The 26476-nt window shown below is 49.2% G+C and overlaps 1 protein-coding gene across 1 annotated transcript in view; it reads left to right on the plus strand.

Annotated features, from left to right (window-relative positions):
- SMCHD1 (structural maintenance of chromosomes flexible hinge domain containing 1) overlaps nucleotides 1-26476 on the plus strand; it is a 2317253-nt gene that overhangs the window by 2187302 nt on the left and 103475 nt on the right. Inside the window, exon 47 of the mRNA XM_078687460.1 lies at nucleotides 17764-17881. Within this exon, the coding sequence (XP_078543586.1) occupies nucleotides 17764-17881 (118 nt within the window). The remainder of the gene's footprint in view (nucleotides 1-17763; nucleotides 17882-26476) is intronic.

Consider the following 26476-nt stretch of genomic DNA (forward strand, 5'->3'; position numbering starts at 1 on the left):
TAGGTTGTTATTATCCCTGGGTGATGTCTTTGGGGATATCTAGGGTCTGGCCTGTTCATTTTGAAACCCTGTGTTTTATTCAGGAATCTATCTTGACAGTTATTTGTATCTGTGGGCCAGATCAACCATTGTTTCCAATCAGGATGTGTTCTGTTTTGGTTAAGTATATGGTTTATGTCTATTTCTTCATCTGTTTCAGAGTTATTGCTAAACATTGTTGGCTTTGTAATAGACAGGTTATTTTAATCTTTGATTTTGGCTAAGCCAAGACAGGTGGTTTGTTGAACGGTGTCATTTAAAAATATCATTTGTTCTGGGATCATGCAGGCTCTAAACAAAGCTTCTATACCCTGTACTTGCCATTCTTTTGTACCCCAAACACTTTTCAAATCAACATGTTTGTCCCAATAATCAAATCCAAAAGTATTCATTTTTTCAAAGAAAGAATCTGAATATATCAATTTTGTGTTGGTTATCATGGTTTTCATCCCTGTCTTGTTTGACAATTTGTAATAAAATGTTTCAGCATTAGTTATGTTAAAACCTGAAAAATATGAATATTTGCCATACACGGTTCTAGAGCTCCCTTTTGGAGGTGTAGCACAATGTTCCCATTGATTAAAATTTAAAACATTTCTAGGTTGTGCAGATTTATGCAAGAAATGGTTACCATAATGGTTATAGCAGTACATGCTGTCATAATTTGTAGAACCCTGCAAATAATCATGTTTTGTAAATTTAGCAGACATTACTAAGTCAGACATCATATTGTTTATACTTTCAAAGTCCCAATCATCAGCAAATGAGTTTGGTTTTGCAAAGTCACTCAAGGAGATCTTGATTTGGTGTGGATATTTCAGGATCTCGACCGGACCATAAATTTCATAGTCAGTGTTGTCCCAGGCTACCCCACCAGATATTGGAATTGCTGTGAAGTTGGCTGAAGAAAGTTCTGAAGAGAGTTCTCTTTTCTCGACGTGTGAAGATGTGTGTGGTTTGAGGACCAAGTTGATGTTCTGACTTGCTGTGTCCATTTTAGCATATTTTCCCTCAATGAAGCGTCCCAAGGTAAATACCATGATGAGCCAAAGTATGAGGATAAATGCACCAAAACCCACCCAAAATTCAATCCATGGAGAAACCAGATATGTTTCTTTCAGTTGTTTCAAAAGTTCCTTCGCTTTGTCTTTAAAGGATTTTGATGATGGCTGTGTCTTTTGTTCGCTGAAGCCTTCAGAGGAATCATCGAAGTTGATGAAGTAACCGGATGCAGTTCTGTCAATTGTTCCAATTGGTTCAGGATTTTTGTTTCTTGCATTTTCACTTGGTACTTCTGTATAGATTGGTGTGTCTCTGCTAAATGTCTTTATTTGGGTTTTCAGAGGTCTAAGTTCTATTGCATTGTTGCATAGTCCTTGTTGTTCTTCTGTAGGCGTTTCGAATGTGATGAGCCTCTTTGATAGGACCTCTGTACTGGTAGCAAACCTTGGTGTTCTGCTACTTATTGGGAGTCCACTTGGCCTACTGTTGGTTATCGGCCACATGTTGTGGTTTTACCAGGTCGATGGATACAACTCGGTTCTCCTTTTTTCCAGCAAGTGGCGGTAGTACAACTGATCTTGTCCCGTTGACAGACAATACAGGAACTGCTTTTCTGTAAGAAGGCCCAAATTCCTTCTTTACCGCGATCTTCTCCCTGACTAGATCCCCGACTTTTGGAATCCAGACAGGTCTTGCTGGGACAGGTGGTGATTCTTCAGTGGTCGTTGGCTGTTCTTTCAACTGTATGTTGCTCAGGTCTTTTCTTGTTTTGTTTAAGTCCTGCAAAATAGCCAAACGGTCTTTGACATCAAAGCTTTTTTCTGTTACCACTGAAGTCTGACTATCAAGGTCAGAGATCAACATCCTAGTTCCGAATAATAATTCGTACGGACTGAATCCCTTCAGAGAATTTCTTGGCAAGTTATTTAGACTACGTTGGACACTTATTAGATGTTTGACCCACCCAGCTCCCGAACCTAATATCCTTTCTATTATAGATTGCTTTCTGTCTTGGTTTTTTCTTTACACCATCCCATACCCTCAGGAAGGAAGTGAGAAGATTCCCGCTGGGCTGTGCTCATTTGGCCATTCTTTCCCCCCCCCAGGCTGGATTGCCTGAGAAAAAGAAAAAAAAATGGTCGAACGTAGCATGCTCTTAGCGTATATGCCATTTAGACTCGCAAATCTTGTATAACAGTCCGGACGTCAGCCGAGTGCTGTGGATCTACATTATAAGTGGGAACTAGCCTGTATATGTTAATCGCAAGCCATTCTTTTTAGTGGTGATGTTATCTGCCTTGATACGACGAGGTATTAAACTGCTTCTCTCCCCACTGCGATCTCTGTTGCAGTTTGGGCAGTTTTTTACAAACGTGGTGTAGTGCAGGCTCATGCCTGGCCACCAGTACCGTGATTGTAATTCTTCCAGAGAATCTTTTAATTTAAGGTGTCTGAGACCCTCGCCCATGTGTGCGTCTGCGATTAACAAGTTTCTCCTGTCCATGTTTGGAATCACTCTATCCCCCACTCCAGGGATTCGAGCAAAAGGAATGGAGTTTGCATCTATGATGTATGTGTAATTGAGTGGATAGTTGATCGGTAACGCCGAGCAGTCGCCTTTTGATGACGTTTTTACTGCCAGCACTGTTTCGCCGTCAATGTATTTTAATGTACGCTTTTTTCGATCTACGGGAGCCGGTTTACTGGCTGCCGCTGCGGCTGTTTCAGCCAATGAATTCCCTACAACGTGAACGCCATCACGCTGGTGACTCAGTGAGTGTGTCACGTGAGTCTTTGGTAGTTCTTTTTTCAAAAGAGCTACCTGTTCCCAGAGCAGTCTCTGCTTTATTGGTGCATCCGTGTCATCTTTGTAATCGTTCTGAATCCAGGTCTGCAAATCCTTGTTATATACTTTGACGCAGAAATATGAATCTGACACTATAAGTGTCGGGAATTCGCGATCCGCATTATCTAGCGCCATTTTCAAAGCTAATATTTCAGTTTGTAGTTCTGAATTAGTTTCTACTGAGTGTGATTTTGTTAATAGAGGTCTTAGTTTACCTCCGTGCCACACTTCTTTTGTAATCTCACATGTGGGGTTGTATGCTTGTTCTCCCCAAACGGAGGGTTGAGCATGTCCGTCTGTATAGATTACACAGGCGTAATGTCGTAGAGGCAGAATGTCGATTGGCAGAGGATACGTTTTTTCATATTTTAGATTTTTTAATTCTTCTAGTTCTGGATCAAAGAAGTAATATACTTTGTCCGTTGTGATTGAATTTACCCATTGTAACCATTCTGGATCCAATGTTGTTGTTGGTAAATTACACGGTGTTGTTAATGCCTCAAAGGCTGATTCTGCTGTTCTGACTGTGATATGTCTACCGTCAGCTATGTCTTTTTCTCTAGCTATTGCGGTTTGAACTGCTTGAACAATTTTTCCTTTGTTGTTGAATCTCTGTTCAGCTTTTGTGTACAAATGTGATTTGAATGCAATTGGTACCTTATCTCCCTCATTAGAGGTTAGGTATGTGAATCCGTATCTCCCTGGGATGACTCGGATCACAAGGTTGCGTGTATTATCACGGGTTTCTAATTTTGTTTTAATTAGCATGTCTGTTTGTAAGGATCTCAAAATTTCTGTGTGTGCTTGAGTCCAACTGGATCTTTTAAAGTCTGGTTTAATTAGATCGTAAAGGGGTTTGACCCTTTCTGCGTAATTTGCAATGTAAGTTCTTCCGAAATTTAGGAAGCCTAGAATTGACTGTAGGTTTTTTAGTGTTTTAGGAGCTTGGATTACGGCACATTTCTCTAGGAAATTGTCTGCCAGGCTTTTGCCTTCACTTGATAACTCATATCCTAAGAATAGGACCGTCAGATGGGCAATTCTGGACTTTTTGAAGTTGAATTTGTAACCCTCTGCAGCGAAACCAAGTATTATGGTGTTCACTCTTTTCAAGTGAGTCTCCAAGTCATCATCTGTTAAGTAAATGTCATCGACATAAGATAATGCTTCATCATCATATAGTTGTAGTAATTCTGTTACTCTCGCTGAGAATACCCCCGGGCTGTTCTTGTACCCCTGGGCTAACCGACAGAATTGTTTTTGAGTGCCATTTACTGAAAATGCAGTTAAATATCTGCTCTCTGGTGCTATGTTTTGACAAAAGAATCCATTGGAGATGTCCAAGGTTGTTTTGTATTTTTTGCGCACTATGTTATTCATTAGTGCAGCACTGTGTGAGTTTTGCACTGCAAAAGTTTTGCAACATGTGTTAAGGTGTCGGTAATCCAAAACTAGACGGTACGAATTGTCTGGTTTGGAGACCGGAAACAAAGGATTGTTCATTTGTGAGGTGCAAGTTTCAATCACCCCCTGGTATTCTAGCTGATCTAGTATTTCATTTACTTGTTTTTTAGCTTCTTGCTTAATTGGGTACTGCCGTTGTGCAGTAGGTTGTGATTTTAACTGGACTTTGTGAGGAGGAGAATCCTCATCCCATCCTACATGATTTTTATATAAAGCAGGTGCTAAGGCCACTGCCCACTTTCTAGCAAGTGTGTATTTTTTATGAATCGGTATTTGATTCGAGAAGGCAGGCATAATTACTTCTTCGCCATGAGGGCACTCCCTGACAAACTCCGGTGGCCAGTCTTTTTCAGCTAGAAGGATGTCATAGCCCTTGGATAGGTTATCCTAAAATAGTCCCCTTATTTTCCTAGTCTTATCTCCCTCTATACGTAATGTTATCTCGTATATTTTGTGGGGCTTGCTAACTCTGGTATCTGCAGTTTCCACTTGAAGGTATTCATTCGTGTCCACTGTCTCCAGATGATTCATAAGGACTTTGCGAGCTATGCTCACCTCTGCTGCGCTGTCTAGCATTGTCTGAGCCCATTCTCCGTTTTTCAGTTGTGTCCTCAGTATTCTCGGCATTGTTAACTACCTTGATACTGGCTACCTTCTTTTTTGGAAATTGTGATTTCTTTTTCAGTTGAGCAGGTTCCTTGTCTTTGGACTTGGCGTGCTCTTCTGATCGTCCTCTTCTTTCCGATTTCTGCGAGGAATTCTGAAAAGATTGAGACGGACGTGTATCAATGTCTTGATATCTATCAGGTTTTTTAATATTATCCCTATTTCTAAGGTTATATCTATTCCCAGAGGGTTCACTCTGAGGTGACCTTTGTCTCGGGTTTGGAGATTTCTCTCTTCGCCTAGGAGACCTTCCTCTGGACTGGAATTTCTTTTCTTTAGGATTGGATTGTTTATTTCCATCCCAGTTCTTTTTTGGTGAATTATTATTAAAAAATATTTTTTCTGGACTTGTAGTCAGTTGCGGTTTTACTGGTATTCCACCTAGACTATCTCTGCCTAGTTCTTCATAGGATTTTTCTATGATTCTGGCAATTTCAGCTGGTTGGTCTGCTATATCTGTCTCTTTTAACCTCTGGCGGATCGCCACGTTTGCTGCTTCACCCTTTATGTTGGCTAGTAATATAGCCGAGACCTGCTTGAAGTCTTTCAGTAATTTCATACCAAGAGTTAAAGCAGGTTCTGGACCGTATTCATCTTGAATTTGTTTTAGCACATCTGGTATTACCGAAATGGATGGAACACCGTGCGTTTTTGTGTAGATTGAGGCAAAGACCGTACCCCAAGTGTCACAGTCCTCAATGTGTGGTGCGATTCCCATTGGGAGACATATAGTCAGAATCCTGTGCTTTTCTAATGGGGTGGTGTCAGGAAACACCGCCTCTATTTGGGTGATTTTCTGTGCCAACCAGAATGGTATCTGTTCCCGTTTAGCTGGAACTTTACCTAGGCAGGATTGGATGTTCTGTGGTGTGATTTTATTTGTGTTCCCCTGGTGAGGGGTCAGCTGTGGAATTTTAATCGCTGGCTGAATTGTTGAAGTCCGCATTACATACTGAACTAATTGTCTGTGAATTTTTAGTAGTTGTTTTAGCTGTATTAATAGCTCTGGTGCAGTCATCTCGTCGATGTCTGGATGTGGTGTGTATCCGGCTAAGACCGGCCACGTTGCTCTTGGTCTTCCTAAAGGACCGAGCCTTGTAATGTGATTATTATGTTTTAGGGCGCCATCAAATAAGAGCAAATGCTCTTGGAATTTGAGTGGTACTTCCACCTCCTCGAAAGGAGTGTACGTTTCAGGAGGTTCCTCTACTTTGTAATAGTGGAAGTACTTTGTTACAGCATTTGCTGCTGGAAAATGTATCCATGTATAGTATACCTCTGTCTGCCGATATTCGTGTGCCTCAATTACGAATATGACTGTGCCACCTCTAGGTGTCAGTCCATTTTCTATAAGTTTTAAGGTTATAGATCTCCTTTTGGCGACCTGGATGAGTATTATATCCGGGTCTGCTGTTTGCATGGTAGCATCAGCATCTGCTATTTCAGTAGCTAATCTAATTGCCTCTCTTTCTCCATCACTGTCTCCCATTTTACTGACAGGATGGTATTATTTTTATTTGCAGATCAGGTTTCTTTATGGAAACAGAGATTAGGTGCACAATATTTTGGAACTGTTTTATCCTTCAACGTTGACTAGACCAAGAACCATACATAGGAGTTCCCTCCTGCGAGGTTTTGGAGGATATAATAACCTTTCACCCACTCCAGACGTCTTTGGAGTATTTGGGAAAAGGGGTCTGAGTGAGAAAGCACGACTGAGTTACTCTAAATGTCTTACGTTAGTTTTATCGCCCTTTCCAAACACGTTGGGCGCCATGTAGTGTAGCTCCTATTTTCCCAATAGGCTCTGCGCATTGGAATAGTACCTACAGCAGTAAAGGCCTAGGCCAGACGTTAACTAGGTCTACTACTGTCGAAACTAGACTTAATTTTTGGGTTTGCCAGCTAAGCTCAGAGTTCGCTAGAAACTTTCTCGAATGTTCAAGGAAGGATGAACTCCCCTGATTAGACAAGAAGGGATTTAGTTTCTGACAACCATAGAACATGACAACTTTGCTCTCCCCTAATCAAGAGTCAATCTCGAGAGTCGTGTGAGCACAAGGCAATTATTTTACTCAGTCAGTACGTGCATTCTTAGTCTCATCAGAATGTAGAGAAAAGGAAGAGACGGGCGTGTTCAATAAAAGATGTTATTTATTGATCAGTCTCTTTTCTCGTACAAGAGAAATGGATCGATATTATTGCAATACTTATAGTTAAGTAAAGTGCATACATTAGAAGCAATAGTATAAAATAATACTGTAAAAACATTGATATGGTTTCTGAGCCATATGATGTTTAAAATGATTAAAATATATTTACATACACATATACATTTGACTAAACGTACTCAACTGGTGTTTCTAAATACGCCTACCCCGTGTACCTGACCTAAGTCTAATGCGTGGGCGGGAATAGAAAGTTACAGTTTAGTTTAAGTTTGTTTTTGCCAAGTGAATAACTAAAGAATTCTCTAGGAGGGGTTATTCAGTTCTGTACCTGGAATTTAGGATGAATGAGGAATGGTATCTCTTTCTCTGCTCTCGATATTCCAGGCTGCCTGCGAGGGCTGCCCAGAAGCGCCGGTGCTGGGTCTCTCGGCTTGAGATAGCAGCGCGTCTCTCAGCGCGTCAGGAAGGCGGGGCTGCTGCCTGCGGGGTCTGCTTCTGCTCTCGGCTTCGGCAAGTATGGCTGCTCCGTCTTGTCACCACGCGTGTGTTTGCATAGGGCAAGGTCGGCAATATTTATACCTTAAAGGTGCCGAGATTGACGTAAGGATGGACATAGGTACGTCAATAAAGATGTCATACGACTTGCTCGTTAGCACATTCTTTTGCAAAAGTTCTCTGTGAAATCAAAACAATGGCCGCACGGATTTTCCAGGTTGTCATAGGTTTGATTTGTTATGAGAACGTCGTATGCCTTATCAGGGGCTGGAGGAATATCGCTTGTCTAATTAGATCTCAAGCGTTATGACCTAATCAGATAACACGTTCCTGTGCCGTAGTGTGACTGCGTCAGATAACGGTATCTGCATCATGGGGGATTTCTTGCCTCATGGGCTGACTGTTAGTTAACTAGCTAGTAAGTTTAACCAGAATAGGGTCAGGAATAGGGGGATCGAATCAGAACCTATAGAAATACACGACAAAAGAGCAGAAGGGCCCCACGCAGATCTCGTGGATGCAGGGGGGCTGAACTTCGGTGCTGGAGCTGCTCAGGGTCGGGGCTTCTCTTACCCCAAAGCACTCAGTCGAGGGTCACTCGGGAGTCGTGCTGGACAAGCGTCGTGCAGTTGTGAAGATGGCCGGTCCCTCGAGGTCTCGTCGCACCCACGGATCACAGCTGGGCTGATGATGTAGGTTGAGGTCAGAGGTGCCAGGGAAGCCGGTTCTCGTCGTGCTGGAGCAGTCTTGATCCGAAGGAGAGACTGGCAACAAACCGCGATGCTTGGTTGGTGCCTGCTGCTGCAGGGTGACTACTCCTTAGTCACAAGGGAGAATCTTGGGAAGAAGTCTTGAGTTCCTTTCGTGGAAAGTAGTTTCAGGATTCAAAGATGATCTGATTTGGAAGGGGGCCAGTTCCTACCTTTATCCTGCAAAAAGGGGCTGGCACGCGACTAAGTCCTGCCCTATGGGTGGGACTAGGAGGGGGGTGGTTACACCCCTCTCCTTTGGCGGGCTTTCTCCAGCCCAGGGTCTGGTGTGCCCCTGTGTAGGAGAGTAGGGTCTGCAATCCTATGATCACCCAGATTTTTGCTTTTTGCTGCACTGGTTTACGACTTTCCCTGGCTGTGGGCCTGCTAATCAGACCCACAGCCTAGCTGTTCTCTCTATCCAAATTGTACTCAGGTACTGAATTGGCACTGGGCCCTCTCCAAGTCCCTGTACCCAGGGCTGAGGTGCACCCAGAAGTCTCCCAGGGGCTGAAGCATGTATTATGCCACCCCTGGACTGACTAACTAAACTGACACAACTGGCTGCACGACAGCTGGGACAAGGTGGTGTACTCACCCTTTGCTTTAGATATAGTATACCTATATCTAACCCTAAAATGGACACACAGATCTCCTATCAGTCACTCCTATGGCAGGCCTTAACAATCCTGAAGGCAGAGTGCTTGGAATCGTGTGAGATGGTGCTCTGGCATGAGCTGAGCCTGTCTGCGGCTTTCGGGATCTATCCCTTAGCCGTTTCCATGATATCGCATACCATATACTCTTAAGTGCATTATAATCCTCGCGGTTAAATGCCAACTCTGGTATCGCTTTATCAAAACATGTCGAGTAAGGTGTCATACGAATTGGAATACTAACCCCTCGCCAATTCTGGCGACGGGGTTAGAATTCCACCCTTCTAGAGGGACACGACATGTATGTAACCCCTAACCCCGGTTAAAGTCAGACAGAGCCTTAGCATCCACAAAATGGATGCTGCCACCGAGACACAAGTCTGCCCTCCTGCTGCTGGGAGTCCTCCCAGAGCAGGAGATAAGGACAAAGGGTTTCCTGCCAGGGGCGGTGCCAGCACCGTCCCAGACAGGATTTTGTGTATTGTAGGTAGGCAGGGCTTCAGAGGAAGGTGACTGCACGTGGCACCCCGGTGCTCACTGTGCATAGGCTGGCTTGAACCAGTTCCCGGGACACTCCAGACCCTGTGCTGGGGAAAAGCCCGCCAAGGAAGTGGGTGTAACCACCCCCCTCCTGGTCCCACCCATAGGGCAGGACCTAGTCGCGTGCCAGCCCCCTTTTCCCAGATAAAGGTAGAGACTGGCCCCCTTCCAAATCAGATCATCTTTGAATCCTGAAACTACTTTCTACGAAAGGAACTCAAGACTTCTTCCTAAGATTTCTCCCTTGTGGCTAAGGAGTAGTCACCCTGCACCCGCAGGCACCATCAAGAACACTGCGGTCTGCTGCACGTCCTTCCTCCGGAATCCGACTGCCCAGCTCGACGAGAACCGGCTTCCCTGGCACCTCTGACCTCTACCCACCTCTACAGCCAAGCTGAGAACCGTGGGTGCGACGAGACCTCGAGGGACCGGCCATCTTCAAGACTGCACGACTTCTGCACAGCAAGCCCGCCGAGTAATTTCCTGGTGAGTGCTTTGGGGTCCGAGAAGCCCCGACCCTGAGCAGCTCCAGCACCGAAGAGTAGCCCCCCAGCATCTCCACGATCGGCGTGGGGCCCTTCTGCTTTTTTTGCTGCTCACCGCGTCGTCTGGCTACTAGCCCGCTGGCTTGTGGCCTTCTGAACGACGCCCGACGACATTTCTGCTGCTGGTCTGGTTGCTCCAGACTGGCCCTTGCTCCCTTCCAGAAGAGGAGCACCCCGGACCCTCCTGGTCCACTCCAGACGCCATTTTGAGTCCACCGCGTGGGCTTGAATTAGCCAAGGCTTGTTGCCCAATCCTGGGTAACTTCGACGCCGACAGCTTCATCCATCGTGGGACAGCTCGCCTCTCCATCCTGGTCGCCGACAACGCCTCCTGGTCCGTGAGATCTGCAGAGCCAGCGTCGCCCACTCACCTAGTCGAGGTGACTACCATCCGGTGCCCTCCTGGTGCCCACTGACTACTGGCTAGTAGTCACGAACTTGGTCCCCTCTGCTTTCAGGTGTCATCCCTCTTCGATCCAGGCTTGGATCACTCGAACAATCTTCACTGGTCGCCTGCCAGCAACTCCTTTCTTCCAGGCTCCTGGTCCGGCAACGAGGATTCCCGACGTCTTTTGAGACCTATGCAGCTGCAGCCCCTGGGCTAGGTAACTTCGGCACTTCGGTGTCCCAGCATAGCCTCACTATCCAAGGGTCAGGATTGTAGGAGAGTAGGGTCTGCAATCCTATGATCACCCAGATTTTTGCTTTTTGCTGCACTGGTTTACGACTTTCCCTGGCTGTGGGCCTGCTAATCAGACCCACAGCCTAGCTGTTCTCTCTATCCAAATTGTACCCAGGTACTGAATTGGCACTGGGCCCTCTCCAAGTCCCTGTACCCAGGGCTGAGGTGCACCCAGAAGTCTCCCAGGGGCTGAAGCATGTATTATGCCACCCCTGGATTGACTAACTAACACTGACACAACTGGCTGCACGACAGCTGGGGCAAGGTGGTGTACTCACCCTTTGCTTTAGATATAGTATGCCTATATCTAACCCTAAAATGGACACACAGATCTCCTATCAGTCACTCCTATGGCAGGCCTTAACAATCCTGAAGGCAGAGTGCGTGGAATCGTGTGAGATGGTGCTCTGGCATGAGCTGAGCCTGTCTGCGGCTTTCGGGATCTATCCCTTAGCCGTTTCCATGATATCGCATACCATATACTCTTAAGTGCATTATAATCCTCGCGGTTATGTGCCAACTCTGGTATCGCTTTATCAAAACATGTCGAGTAAGGTGTCATACGAATTGGAATACTAACCCCTCGCCAATTCTGGCGACGGGGTTAGCATTCCACCCTTCTAGAGAGACACGACATGCCTGTAACCTATAACCCGGTTAAAAGTCAGACAGAGCCTTAGCATCCACAAAATGGATGCTGCCACCGAGACACAAGTCTGCCCTCCTGCTGCTGGGAGTCCTCCCAGAGCAGGAGATAAGGACAAAGGGTTTCCTGCCAGGGGCGGTGCCAGCACCGTCCCAGACAGGGTTTTGTGTATTGTAGGTAGGCAGGGCTTTTAGAGGAAGGTGACTGCACGTGGCACCCCGGTGCTCACTGTGCATAGGCTGGCTGGAACCAGTTCCAGGGTCACTCCAGACCCTGTGCTGGGGAAAAGCCCGCCAAGGAAGTGGGTGTAACCACCCCCCTCCTAGTCCCACCCATAGGGCAGGACTTAGTCGCGTGCCAGCCCCTTTTTACAGGATAAAGAGAGAGACTGGCCCCCTTCCAAATCAGATCATCTTTGGAATCAAGATACCACTTTCCACGAAAGGACTTCACGATTTCTTCCTCAAGATTCTCCCTTGTGGCTAAGGAGTAGTCACCCTGCATCCGCAGGCACCATCTAAGAACACTGCGGTCTGCTGCACGTCCTTCCTCCGGAATCCGACTGCCCAGCTCGACGAGACCCGGCTTCCCTGGCACCTCTGACCTCTACCCACCTCTACAGCACAGCTGAGAACCGTGGGTGCGACGAGACCTCGAGGGACCGGCCATCGCCAAGACTGCACGACTTCTGCACAGCAAGCCCACCGAGTAATTTCCTGGTGAGTGCTTTGGGGTCCGAGAAGCCCCCACCCTGAGCAGCTCCAGCACCGAAGAGCAGCCCCCCAGCATCTCCACGATCGGCGTGGGGCCCTTCTGCCTTCTGCTGCTCACCGCGTTGTTTGGCTACTAGCCCGTTGGCTTGTGGCCTTCCTGACGACGCCCGACGACATTTCTGCTGCTGGTCTGGTTGCTCCAGACTGGCCCTTGCTCCCTCCCAGAAGAGGAGCACCCTGGACCCTCCTGGTCCACTCAAGACGCCATTTTGAGTCCACCGCGTGGGCTTGAATTAGCCAAGGCTTGTTGCCCAATCCTGGGTAACTTCGACGCCAACGACTTCATCCTTCGTGGGACAGCTCGCACCTCCATCCTGGTCGCCGACAACGCCTCCTGGTCCGAGAGACTGCAGAGCCCAGCAGCGCCCACTCACCTGACTGCGGTGACTTCGCCCGGTGCCATCCTGGTGCCCACTTAATCACTGGCTAGTGATTCAAGAACTTGGTCCCCTCTGCTTTCAGGTTTTCTTCTTCCTTGATCCAGGCTTGGATCCATCGAACTTTCCTTCACTGGTCGCCTGCCAGCAACTTCTTCCTTCCAGGCTCCTGGTCCGGCAACGAGATTCCCGACGTCTTTTCAGACCTATGCAGCTGCAGCCCCTGGGCTAGGTAACTTCGGCACTTCGGTGTCCCAGCATAGCCTCACTATCCAAGGGTCAGGATCCACTGTCGTTTTCTCCCTAGCAGGTCGGGTTCGCCCGTGAACACTAACTTTGCCTTTACTAGCTTCCATAGACTTTGTCCCGCATCCCGCGTGAGAGTGCACACTCTGCACCCGAGTCCCCTAGGTCTCCTAGAAGTAATCTAACGATTCCCTAGTCAAGTCCTAGCGATTCCAAAGCCTATTAGTACTGTACTTACCTGCTAGTAATCTCGCATCCCACTTTTAGAGTATATGGTTTTTCGTGCCCCTCGGGCATTTGTGTATAACGTGCTAACTTAAGTATTTTCATAAGAGTTTTGTTGTGTGCTTAGCACCCTGTCCTCATAAAGAGTACAGGGTTGTTGTGATTCTAATAAATACATTGTTTATTTTCATAACACTTGTGTGGTGTCCTTTCACTGGGTGTTCAAGGGGTAATGTGATGGTAAAACAGCTGGCTTAACACGCCCTCTAGAGTCTTAGCCTTAGACTGCTCATATCCATGCTACTAGGATAGCTGGTCTATAAGGTTGACTTACAACCAATCATCAATAAGGGTTGTTTGGACTGATATATAGTGATCACTAGAATAGTGAACACTGCACATCAGGCCAACTTCTCACAAGGATCCACTGTCGTTTTCTCCCTACCAGGTCGGGTTCGCCCATGAACACTAACTTTGTGAATTCTAGCTCCCATAGACTTTGTCCCGCATCCCGCGTGAGAGTGCACACTCTGCACCCGAGTCGCCTGGGCCTCCTAGAAGTAATCTAACGATTCCCTAGTCAAGTCCTAGCGATTCCAAAGCCTATTAGTACTGTACTTACCTGCTAGTAATTTCGCATTCCACTCTTAGAGTATATGGTTTTTCGTGCCCCTCGGGCATTTGTGTATACTGTGCTAACTTAAGTATTTTCGTAAGAGTTTTGTTGTGTGCCTAGCACCCTGTCCTCATAAAGAGTACAGGGTTGTTGTGATTCTAATAAATACACTGTTTATTTTCATAACACTTGTGTGGTGTCCTTTCACTGGGTGTTCAAGGGGTAATGTGATGGTAAAACAGCTGGCTTAACACGCCCTCTGGAGTCTTAGCCTTAGACTGCTCGTATCCATGCTACTAGGATAGCTGGTCTATAAGGTTGACTTACAACCAATCATCAATAAGGGTTGTTTGGACTGATATATAGTGATCACTAGAATAGTGAACACTGCACATCAGGCCAACTTCTCACACCCTGGAACTGGTTCAAGCCGGCCTATGCACAGTGAGCACCGGGGTGCCACTTGCAGTCACCTTCCTCTGAAGCCCTGCCTACCTAGAATACACAAAACCCTGTCTGGAACGGTGCTGGCACCGCCCCTGGCAGGAAACCCTTTGTCCTTGCCTCCTGCTCTGGGAGGACTCCCAGCAGCAGGAGGGCAGACTTGTGTCTCGGTGGCAGCATCCATTTTGTGGAGCTAAGGCTCTGTTTAACTTTAACCGGGGTTACAGGTTACATACATGTCGTGTCCCTCTAGAAGGGTGGAATGCTAACCCCGTCGCCAGAATTGGCGAGGGGTTAGTATTCCAATTCGTATGACACCTTACTCGACATGTTTTGATAAAGCGATACCAGAGTTGGCATATAACCGCGAGGATTATAATGCACTTAAGAGTATATGGTATGCGATATCATGGAAACGGCTAAGGGATGGATCCCGAAAGCCGCAGACAGGCTCAGCTCATGCCAGAGCACCATCTCACACGATTCCAAGCACTCTGCCTTCAGGATTGTCAAGGCCTGCCATAGGAGTGACTGATAGGAGATCTGTGTGTCCATTTAGGTTTAGATATAGGAATACTATATCTACAGCAGAGGGTGGGTACACCACTCTGCCCCAGCTGTCAAGCAGCCAGTTGTGTCTGATTTAGTTAGTCAGCCCAGGGGTGGCATAATACATGCTGCAGCCCCTGGGAGACCTCTGGGTGCACCTCAGCCCTGGGTACAGGGACTTAGAGAGGGCCCAGTGCCAATTCAGTACCTGGGTACAATTTGGAATAGAGAGAACAGCTAGGCTGTGGGTCTGATTAGCAGGCCCACAGCCAGGGAAAGTCGTAAACCAGTGAAGCAAAAAGCAAAAATCTGGGTGATCATAGGATTGCAGACCCTACTCTCCTACAGTGAGCTTTGAAAGAAAGGTGACCCTTGGGTACTATTGTTTCTATAACCCTCAGATGAGAATATCCAAAGTGCTCTCTGTTTCATGGTAGAGCTCATCCTGGTTTATAGGGCCTTAGATCAGACCCAGTGATGAACCACTCCATCCATCACTTCCAGGGCAAAGGGAGGCCGATGCAGAGCCTCATAACACACCATCCTGTAAAAGTATCACAGATCCGGTCTGGTCACTGGGCATATTTCCACGATGAGGAATCTGCGGTTAAATATGAGTATCCACAAGAAGTAGCATCACCGAAGATAAGAAACGTATTCATCTGATCTAGCGGTGGGAAATCATTTTTTGGCTTATTTATCAGAAGAATGAGTTACCAAAGTTAAGTAACTTCCTTTCTGGTGAATACTTCATATGTGTCGCTGCCCTTCCTTCTCCCCGTTCTGTGGAATGGTCTCATTTTCCAGATCTGCACACTGGTACCTCTAATTATTGTTAGGCTCTGCATCCAAGAGCAGGGACAAAGTCCAAACTTATATCAACGCTCAGGATTGGTGCTCATATGTGACTTCATCTTCACTTCCAAGGTGAACTAAGTCAACACTACCTACATAGGACCACCTACCGGTGCGTGGAAGCAATGCTGTTTAAATCTCCTAGATCCAGTCTGGTGTCTGTGAAATTCTGAAGGTGAGGAATCTGTGGTTAGATAGTGTAGGAGAGTAGGGTCCGCTTCCTATGGTCACCCCCACTTATTGCTGTGATTTTCTGGTTTTTCGACTTAAGTGTGGCTGTGGGCCTGCTAATCAGACCCACAGCCCAGCTGTTCTCTCTCCAAATTGATACCATATACTTTAGGTACATACCTAATTGGGAATTGGGTCACCTCTGTGAGCCCCTGTATGGTGTACCATAGGTACCCAGGGCATAGGTGCATCCAGGGACTACCAGGGGCTGCAGCATGTATTATGCCACCCCTGGCTGGCCATCCAAACTGACACCACAGGCTGATCACTCAGCTTGGGTAAGGTGGTGTAATCACCCCTTACTTAGATATAGTATACCTATATCTACCCTTTTATATTGACACATATATACCTATAAGTCACTCCTATGGCAGGCCTTAACAATCCTGGAGGCAGAGTGCTTGGTTTTATGTGAGAGGGTGCTCTAGCATGAGCTGAGCCCTTCTGCAGCTTTCGGAACCATCTCCTTATAGCTGTTCTATGATATTGCCATACCATATACTCTTAAGTGCATTATAATCCTCGCGGTTAATGCTAACTTTGGTTTGGCTTTATCAAAACATGTTGTGTAAGGTGTCAAACACTTTGGAATACTCCAGGCTTGCTCCAGCTTCCCTGCGAAGGAGAAGCTCCCCAGACCTTGCTGGTCTGAACTGAAGCCCATCTTCCCTACCTGCGTGGATTGTGTTTGCCAAGGCTTGTTGGGTCCAAACCGGATACCGACACCGCAGTCAACTAGATCCTTCGTGGGACAGCTCGAATCCAGCTCCTGGTCGTCGTCGACGCCTCCTGGTCGTTTGTGGCTGCAGAGACAAGCGTCACCTTCTTCACCTGAAACACTCGACATCGCCTGGTTCCTTCCTGGTCACTGGCTAGTGACCCAGACTCTGTCCCCTCTGCTTTCAGGTTCTTCACATCTTCGATCCACCATTTGATCCACCCGGACACTTTTCTCCTGGTCGCCTGCAGCACTTCTTTGCAGCTCTCCATGGGAAACAGCGACCAAACCTGACACGAAAACACCTATGCACCGGCTTCCCTGGGTGAGGTAACTCGAGTACTCCGGTGCTCCAGTGGGTGTTGACTCTCGAAGTGTCCTAGTTTAAAAGGGTTTTACCGTAGTCCATCCGGAAGTGTCCTTAATCAACTACTTTGTAACTTTTACGTTCCCATTATAACTCAATCCTTTGGTTGTCCAGCGTAGCCCCAGCGACTCCTAGGCCCTAGGCCCTAGGCCTATTCACCATCCACGAAGTGGTTCTTATACCACTTACTTAGTATATGGCTCGTGAGGCCCATAGGGCAGAATTGTATTTGTGCAACTTATAGTATGCTTAATGAGTAACTTGTAATGTATCTCGATCTCTGACCTCATAAAGAGTGCAGAGGGGTTGTGTTAGTAATAAATACATATGTATTTGATATATACCTTGTGTGGTGTCCTTTCATTTGGTATTCAAGGGATTATAATTGTTAAAACAGCTTGCTTCACATGCTCTCCGAAGTTTTAGCCTAAGACTGCTTTGTCCATGCTACCCCTAGGATAGCTGGTCTATAAGGTTGACTTTACAACCACCATCATAAGGGTCGTTTAGACTGGTGCAAGGTGCCCACTAGAATAGTGGACAACATATGCCAGGCTAATTTCTCACAGATAGTGTCCACCAGTAAGAGCATTACCGAAGGTAAGTAACTTGTTTTTGTCCACCAGAAATATCGTTACAGAAGTTAAGTACATTTTACTTCTCTTTGTTTTAAGTCATATATGTTAAATAATGCAAGTAGTTTTGGTAATCGCATTGCTTGAAATTGTTCATAGTAATTGTGGCTGATTTTGTTGAGGATTTTTTCTACTTTAAAATATTTTAAGTTATTATTATACTGATAATGAAAGTGTTACCAAACTCAGTTACTTAGATGAGATATTTTACCTTTTCCTGTTTAAGGTATGACCCCAACAAGCAGAGGTGCTAAATCCACAAAAAAATCAACAGAGGTTAATATGTCTGATAGTTCTGCAACTCCCAAAAGAATGAAGAGGGAATGTACAAGGAAAACATTTAGGTAAGTGAAAAACATTGTACTGAATTTGTCGCCACTTCATTATTTACCTGGATGGGTAATATGAATGTCAAAAATTCCTACCAAGGATTCTCAACTGATGTAATAAAGAAAAAGATAACAGCTCAGGGTCTGGGCAACTTCACTATGATCCATGGCAGGGATATCAGTTACTAGTCTTAAGCAGTGAAAATCTTGTGCTCTATATTCCATCCCTCTTCCAAATCCAATCGCTCCATTTGAATTGTTTGTATAGTTTATTTGGGCAGCTGATGTTGTGGGGGATATATACATAAACAGAAATAAATTTTAGCCATGTGCTTCAGTCAGGGCACTTCCTATTTTTAATCAGTTGAAAATCAATATCTGATAAAGACATCTAGCCGCAGATTTCTTAACTTTTAAATTCTCTCCAGGCACCAGTCTGGATCGGATGTATGACGTTACAACGCATACTTTTACAACGCCTACCTTTACATCGCAAGTTTTACAACGCATACCATTACAACGCATAATGCTTTTGGGCGCTGGATAGTGAATAGTTTAATTTACTATTCCAACTCCAGTCCCCGTGGATAGTAGGGAAGGTGTTGGATAGTACATTAAACCTATTCCCTATCCTAGAGCGCCCCCCAGCGCTATGCGTTGTAATGGTTTGCGTTGTAAAAGTTGCGTTGTAATGGTAGTTCGTTGTGAAAGTTTCGTTGTAAAGGCTGTATACCGTCTGGATCCAGTAATTTTTTCAGCAGCACCTCTGCGCACCAGAGACCGCGTCGTACGACTCCATATTGACGTCTACTCCAGTTATGACGTCAGCGGAGTCCTATAAGTCCCCTCCGGTAAGCAGACTTCAGTTTCTTCTTTTCCGCACTGCAAAGCGGATATGGAGAAGCGGCCCTCAGACTTCATACTTCGACAGTTTTTGTCATTTTGAACAGTGTACCTTTTTTCATCATGTCTTCAAGCTTTAAGTCTTGTGGGTCTTGTGCATGACAGATGTCTGCTACTTACCCTCATTCTGTTTGCTTGTGGTTTTTGAGAGAACATCACACCTCCAAAGATTGCGGCTCCTGTCGGAAGCTGAAGGCGAAGGCGCTCCAGGAACACTGAATGAAACTCCTGACAGCAAGATTGACGCGGTCCTACGAGACTTATCATTGATCTCTATCTCTTTCCTGTTCGAAGGTCCGTTCGCGGGACCATTCCAAGAGCCGTTCCTGGGGCTGTCACTCCCCATCGACGTCCCAAGGTAAGCGCAGGTGGTTGAAGGCGTGGCATCCCACGTAGAGACACCGTCTCTCGCGGCACCTCTGGTTCACCAGTTGGGGAGGCCGCTCACGACTCTGCCCTGCGCCTCCCGTCTTTACGGGCCCCGGGGGGTGTCGACCCAGATGAGAAAGTATTATAACTCTCTACATCTAATCCTTGGGTCGTCACCTTCCCCTGGAGCGCCGTCTGGCCCCATCAGGATGAGAGGAGCCACGCCAGCTTTTCCCCCTCGGTGTGTGTAGGGCCCTCTGAGTCATTGGGTTAGCGTTGGCCGATTCCACTTCGGCGCTGGTGCACAGCTGTTAGCGGTTTCCACCTTCAGCGCGTATCCTCGATCAGCCAACTACGGCATTGTCGTTGGCGGTGCCGATCAAAGCCATTCCTCCTCCTCTCAACGTCAAGGCATTGGTTAACGTCTGGTGCGGAGTCAATGGAGCCATCTGTGATGAATGTTATCCTTCTGCTTCCCGCTCCTGTTGGTACTTCTCAGGGTCATCTTTTAGAGAATGATACGGAGGAATCAAAGCTTTTGCAGCCTATATGTGAGGCTGTTACACCTTTTATGGAGGATAATTTGCTGTCTGCACTAGGGGAAGCTAGTGGGTTTGAGTCTTCACCAGCTTCTGGACTTCTTGCCCCTCCTAGCCTTGCTACTGAAGCAAGGTTCTCTTTTGCAGGCATGTTCAGGAATGTGGGCATGGTTTTGGCGTTAACTCTTCCTTCTGTGGAAAATTCTACTGATTCCCTGATCGACATCCTCTGTCAAAGTCAAACAGGGTTAGAGTCTGTTCTCCCATATAGTGAGGCCCTGTATGACATTTTGTTGGGCAATTGGGCTAGAGGGTCCCTGTGGACCGTTATATATCTTGCATGCACCAGCTGGCTCCCAGAGATCCAGCTTCCATCCTACTTCTCGTAGTTTGATGGTACAGGCTGCTTCAGCCTCACAGAACATGGATTCTCTCCCTAATTTTCCATCGGACAGAGATTCTAGGAGACAAGATACATGTGGCAAGCGTATTTTCTCTTCTACTAGTTCTGCTTTGAGGTCCATTAACACGTGTTGTGTTCTTGGGCGTTTTTCCCACACTTTGTGGAATTCATCACAATCTATGTTGCCATCACATCCAGATGACCTTCGATCCAATCTTGGTCAGTTGATTCGGGATGACCAGCAGGCAGCTAAATTGCTCATTAGATGTGACATAGTGTTAGAATTGGGGGTCTCTGGTTGGCGCAGTGCAGCACTGGCGACAAGCAGGGACCCTCTCCTCCAAGTCAGGGCAAAGGATTACTCCCAGAAATAACCCCTGCTCACCCTCTAGGTAGTGTGGCGCAAGCAGTCTAGGCTAAACTCTGGAGTACATAGGGTTAAACATTTGCAGTATCACACACAATAACCATCAACCCACCACACAATGACACCAGACTGTATTCTTGTAAAAATATATCTTTTATATAGATTTAAGCAGGCTTGTAAATATGGTCTTTGTACAGTTCAAAAATGGTTCCAGTTACTTGTTCAGGTTGTACATATACTCTTCAAGTAGTGCCTTGTAAATACAGTCTTTCAGATTGCAAGAAGCGGTTCCAGTTACTCTCTAAATATGTCATAGGTTCCAAAAGCAATGGTAGGTCTTATTCAGCTTTAAAAATAGTTCTTAATTCTTGGACCAATGTTCCTGGGTGAAAAATGACCTTTCCCAGTTTAATTTTAGGTTTACAATGGTCCAGGCACCGTGTGCTGCGTGTGGACCCCTTTCGCTCCCTTTGGTACGCTTCACAGAGCCTCAGAGCGGCTCGTTCGGTAAATCCAGCGCGGCCCCGCTAAACCTCACGCATATCGCGTGAGAAGCGTACGGCGCTGAAGAAGGGGGGCGAGGCGTACTGGGCACTGGAGCTGTGCGAGTCGTACCGAAGCTGGGAATCTGAAAGAAACAGGTTAGTATTAGATTCCTTACCTTAGAATATCCCCAGGCGTCAGTCTGGATCCGGAAACTTTTGTGTAGCAGTACCCCTGCGCGTCGGTAGGTGTCATCTGCAGGCGTCCCCTGCGGCTCCGCGTCCGTCGTCGGCGTCGTGCCCCGTGATGACGTCGCTGGAGTATATAGACGCCGCCTCCGCGCGCTGACGTCAGTTCTTCTTTTTTCCGCGCCAGTTAGCGCAGATCCGAAGAGCAGTACTCCGGTCTTTGACCAAAGTTTTTTGATTACTATCTAACTCTTAAGGTGCCGGTAGGATGCCCGGTTTTAAGAATTGTGACGGGTGTGACCGCACGATGTCGGTCACCGACCACCATCGACTCTGCCTCCGGTGCCTGGGCCCGGACCACGACGTGGAGTCCTGCGTCGACTGCCGGGCCTTAACGGGTAAGGCTAGACGGGAGCGGTCCCGCAAGCTACTCGAGCTGGGTGTCGGCCCGGCGTCAAGAGCGGTCCCGGTCCGGACGGAGGTCGAGGGAGCGGTCGAGAGAATGGTCGCGGAGCCGCCACGAGCGCTCCGGAAGTCGTCACCATTCCTCCGGTTCCTCAGGTAAGAAACACAAGAAGTCGGGCGTCGTCATCACACCCCCGACTCCCCCCGACGCTCGCGCGATGCGGCCGGGGGTTCGGGTAGCCCCGCGTGGGTCGCCGACGCTGCCTGCTCCAGACCCGTCAGTCCCTGGGCAAGGCGCGTCGCGCGTGGAGATAGAGGAGTTCCTCATGGCCATGAGGGCGCTGTCTCCTCCGGCGGGGCCTACGGCGCCTGCGGGCCCGGTGGTCCCGTCCGGGGGCCCGAGCGGTTCGGGTGCTCCGGCCCCGACGCCGCCGGCGGCTCCTGCCCCGGCGCCGCTAGGTCCTTCGGGGTCGACGCCGGCTGGTCCACCGGCCTCTCCGGCGCCGATTCCATCGGGGCAACCCGTGGTGCCGCCTCCGCGCGGCGCCGCGACTCCGTCGCCGGCTCCGGGCGCCGCCACCCCCATTCCCTCTCCTACTCCGGACGCGGAGTCGGACCGGCGTCGCCCGACGCCGAGTCCGGCGCCGATGGGGCCCATTGACCCCGAGGAGCCGGTCTACATCGTTGACTCAGAATATGGTGAGGATGTAGATTATGGAGAGGGTTGGGAGGGGTCTGAGGACCCTCTGTCACGCGAGTGTCAGTACGACGTGGACTGGACAGGTGACTTGGGTGAGGCCAGTGGTCTGGACGATTCTCCTAACCCTGGTTTTGTCTCGCCTCCTACTGTGGCTTCGGAGGCTGGGGCAGCTTATTCAGTGGTGTTGATGAGGGCTGCCAAGGCTTTACGCCTTGAGCTCCCCGTCGCGAAAGTGAGGCCTAATATCCTCACCGAGGTCTTCAAACCGCAGTCATGCCCACAGGAGCCTCTGCTGTCGTTCAATGAAGCCTTGACAGACGTTCTTTTGGGCACGTGGTCCAGGCCCGCTTCAGGTTCGCCTGTTGATAGGAACGTGGCCAGACGCCACCGTCCGTGTCCGGATGACCCTAAGTTCCTGTCCACCCATCCCACCCCTGAGAGTCTGGTGATCCAGGCCTCGACTTCCCAAACCGCATTCCCGTCGGCCCCGCCCGACCGGGAATCAAAGAGGTACGACCAGTATGGAAAGAAGGTCTTCTCGTCCCTGAGTCTGGGACTGCGGTCTTGCAACACCGCATGCCTCTTGGGCCGCTACACCCACTCTCTGTGGGATACGGTCGCGGAGTGTCTGCCGCAATGCCCGCAGGAGGTATGGGACAAGCTCGGTCAGGCTATGATTGAAGGCCGAGACGCGGCGAGATATTCCATCAGGTGTGGTCTTGATACGACCGACTCGCTGGGCAGAGCGATGTCCACGACGGTGGCGATTCGTCGCCACGCCTGGCTGAGATCCGCCAACTTTTCGGCGGATGTCCAAAATACTTTGATGGACATGCCGTTCGATGGCAGTCGCCTGTTTGGCGACAAAGCGGACCACGCGCTTGAGCGCTTCAAGGACTCCAGGGTCACGGCCAAGTCCTTGGGTCTCTCGACCCAGCGCCAGCAAACGGGTTCGTTTCGCTCCTTTCGTGGCCAGGGAAGGGGCAGTCCCACACGTGCTGCCAGCCACGCACCGCAGAACACTTCTCAACGCGGTGGCGGCCGTGGATTCCGCCGTGGAGGCGGTCGGGGACAGCGGCGAGGTCAGACCACACCTTCCCCCGCAGCGACAGCCTCCAAATCCTCCTAGTCCGTGCTTTCAGGCCCATGTGACGCCAGTGGGTGGCAGGGTTCGCCATCACCACTCCCGCTGGCGCACTATCACATCGGACAGGTGGGTGCTGCAGCTCGTCCGAAGGGGCTACTCCCTCCCCTTCGAGACCACTCCTCCAGCCATGCCACCGCAGAACCACCGTGTGTCGGGGGACCACTTGACACTTCTGCAGGAGGAAGTTACGGCCCTCTTGGCCAAGGGGGCCATCGAGCGCGTTCCTGGGCCAGAAGTAGGGTGTGGTTGCTATTCCCACTACTTTCTGGTACCCAAGAAGGACAAGGGGGGCCTGCGTCCTATCTTGGATCTACGGAACGTCAACGGCTTCCTCCGGAAGGAGAAGTTCAAGATGTTGACTTTGGCTCAGGTCTTGGCTGCTCTAGACCCGCAAGACTGGATGGTGGCGTTGGACTTGCAGGATGCGTATTTTCACATCCCCGTCCTGCCGGCCCACCGGCGTTACCTGCGGTTCACGGTAGGCCACGAGCACTTTCAGTTTCTCGTGCTCCCATTCGGCCTTACCAGCGCCCCACGGGTGTTCACGAAAGTGATGGCGGTGGTCGCAGCTCATCTGCGCCGGTTAGGGGTTTCAGTCTTCCCCTACCTCGACGACTGGTTGTTGAAGGCGGGCTCGCCCCAGACAGTCGTCCACCACCTTCAGATGACGGCAGACCTCCTGCACGAGCTGGGGTTTTCCATCAATGTGCCGAAATCACACCTGTGTCCCTCTCAAAAGCTCCTTTTCATCGGAGCGGTTCTCGACTCGGCGCAGTTTCGGGTTTATCCTCCGGAACGGCGGGTCCGGGATATACAGGCTTTGATTCCCATCTTTCAGCCGTTATCCCGGGTTTCGGTCAGGTTGACGCTGCGGCTGCTGGGGCTGATGGCTTCCTGCATCCTTCTGGTGCATCACGCCCTGTGGCGGATGCGGGCTCTGCAGTGGGACCTGAAGTTTCAGTGGGCCCAGCATCAAGGCAACCTATCCGACCATGTCCTGATCTCGGAGGGCACTGCGAGACGGTTGCAGTGGTGGCTTACGGACCGCGATTGGGTCAGAGGCAGATCCCTCTCCCTTCCCCAACCGGAGCACGTAGTTGTGACGGACGCGTCCCTCCAGGGCTGGGGAGGCCACTTGGGAGAGGCGGAGATAAGAGGCATCTGGTCTCCGGCGGAGTCCCGGCTCCATATCAACATGTTGGAGCTGCGGGCGATTTGCCTAGCACTGAAGGCATTCCTCCCCTTTGTCAACGGGAGTGTAGTGCAGGTGTTCACGGACAACACCACCGCCATGTGGTACTGCAACAAGCAGGGCGGAGTGGGGTCGTGGACCCTTTGCCAGGAGGCCCTGCGTCTCTGGCAATGGCTGGAACGTCAGGGCGTGACTCTGACGGTTCAACACCTGGCAGGTTCTCTGAACGCCAGGGCGGACGAACTCAGCCGTCGGTGCTCGGTGGATCACGAATGGCGTCTGAACTCGGACGTGGCGAAAGGCCTCTTTCTGCAATGGGGAGAGCCTTGGTTAGATCTATTCGCCACAGAAGAGAACGCGCAATGTCATCAGTTCTGCGCGTTGGAGTTTCCAAGACGGCACTCGCTCGGCGACGCCTTTCGGCGCGAGTGGAGTTGCGGTCTGTTGTACGCCTTTCCGCCTATACCACTTCTGCCCAGAGTGCTGAAGAAGATCAGGCGTGACCGGGCCCAAGTTATCCTTGTGGCTCCGGACTGGGCTCGAAGGTACTGGTATCCCGAGCTACTCAGCATGTCAGTCGGTCCCTCGATCCGCCTGCCCCTTCAGGAGGACCTTCTGTCGCAGCAGCAGGGGACGGTCCTCCACCCGAACCTGTCCAGTCTCCACCTCCATGCGTGGAGATTGAGCGGCGACAGTTGAGGCCATTTGACTTGCCTCCTGAAGTCTGTGATGTGATTCTGGCAGCCAGGCGTCCCTCCACAAAGTCGGTATACGCCTGCCGGTGGAACAGATTTGTGGCATGGTGCACAGCAAAGGCTGTGGATCCCCTTTCTGCCCCTCTCTCCGAGGTTCTCCTCTTTCTTCTCTCTCTTGCCCAGCAGGGCTCTGCTCTGGGCACTATCAAGGGCTACCTTTCTGCCCTTTCCGCCTTCTTAAGGCTACCTGATCAGCCATCTTTGTTCAAGTCCCCTATTGTAACGAGATTCTTGAAGGGCATCACGCACATGTATCCACCTGTTCCGTTCGTGATGCCTCAGTGGGACTTGAACCTGGTTCTGACTTTCTTGATGTGCGCTCCCTTTGAGCCGCTTCATTCCTGTCCTCTCCGTCTCCTGACTTTAAAGACGGCCTTCCTGGTTGCCATCACCTCTGCCAGGAGAGTGAGTGAGCTCCAGGCTCTTTCTGTCAAACCTCCTTTCATGTCCATTCATCCAGACAAGGTGGTTCTGAGAACTAGACCTTCTTTCCTGCCCAAAGTAGTTTCTGCTTTTCACATCGGGCAGTCCATCACCTTACCCTCCTTCTTCCCGCCTCCGCATCCTTCAAAAGATGAAGAGCGGCTCCATCGTCTGGACCCAAAACGTGCTTTTCATTTTATATGGATCGCACACGCCAGTTCCGGGTGGATGACCAACTGTTTGTTGGCTACGTGGGTGAGAAGAAGGGAAGGGCGGTACAGAAACGGACCATCTCTCGGTGGGTCGTCCTGTGCATCAAAGCGTGCTACTCTTTGGCTCGGAAGGAGCCTCCTGTTGGGCTGAGAGCCCATTCCACTCGGGCCACGGCGGCTACTACTGCCCTGGGCCGGGGAGTCCCTTTGCAGGACATTTGCCAGGCGGCTACGTGGGCCTCGCTGCACACCTTTGCGAGGCACTACTGCCTGGACAGTCAAGTCCGGAGGGATGGCTTCTTTGGCCGTTCGGTCCTCCAGGACTTTCTGGTGTAGGATTGTATTGGTTCGCAGACCCACCACCGGGGTTGGTATTGCTGGGGTATCTATTCTAAGGTAAGGAATCTAATACTAACCTGTTTCTTTCAGATGAACAAGTTACTTACCTTCGGTAACGATATATCTGTAAGAAACAGTAGTTAGTATTAGATTCCTTACCGCCCCACCCATCCTCCCCGTTCTGC

Source organism: Lissotriton helveticus, chromosome 4_1 (assembly GCF_964261635.1).
Source record: "Lissotriton helveticus chromosome 4_1, aLisHel1.1, whole genome shotgun sequence".
NCBI classification, from domain to species: domain Eukaryota; kingdom Metazoa; phylum Chordata; class Amphibia; order Caudata; family Salamandridae; genus Lissotriton; species Lissotriton helveticus.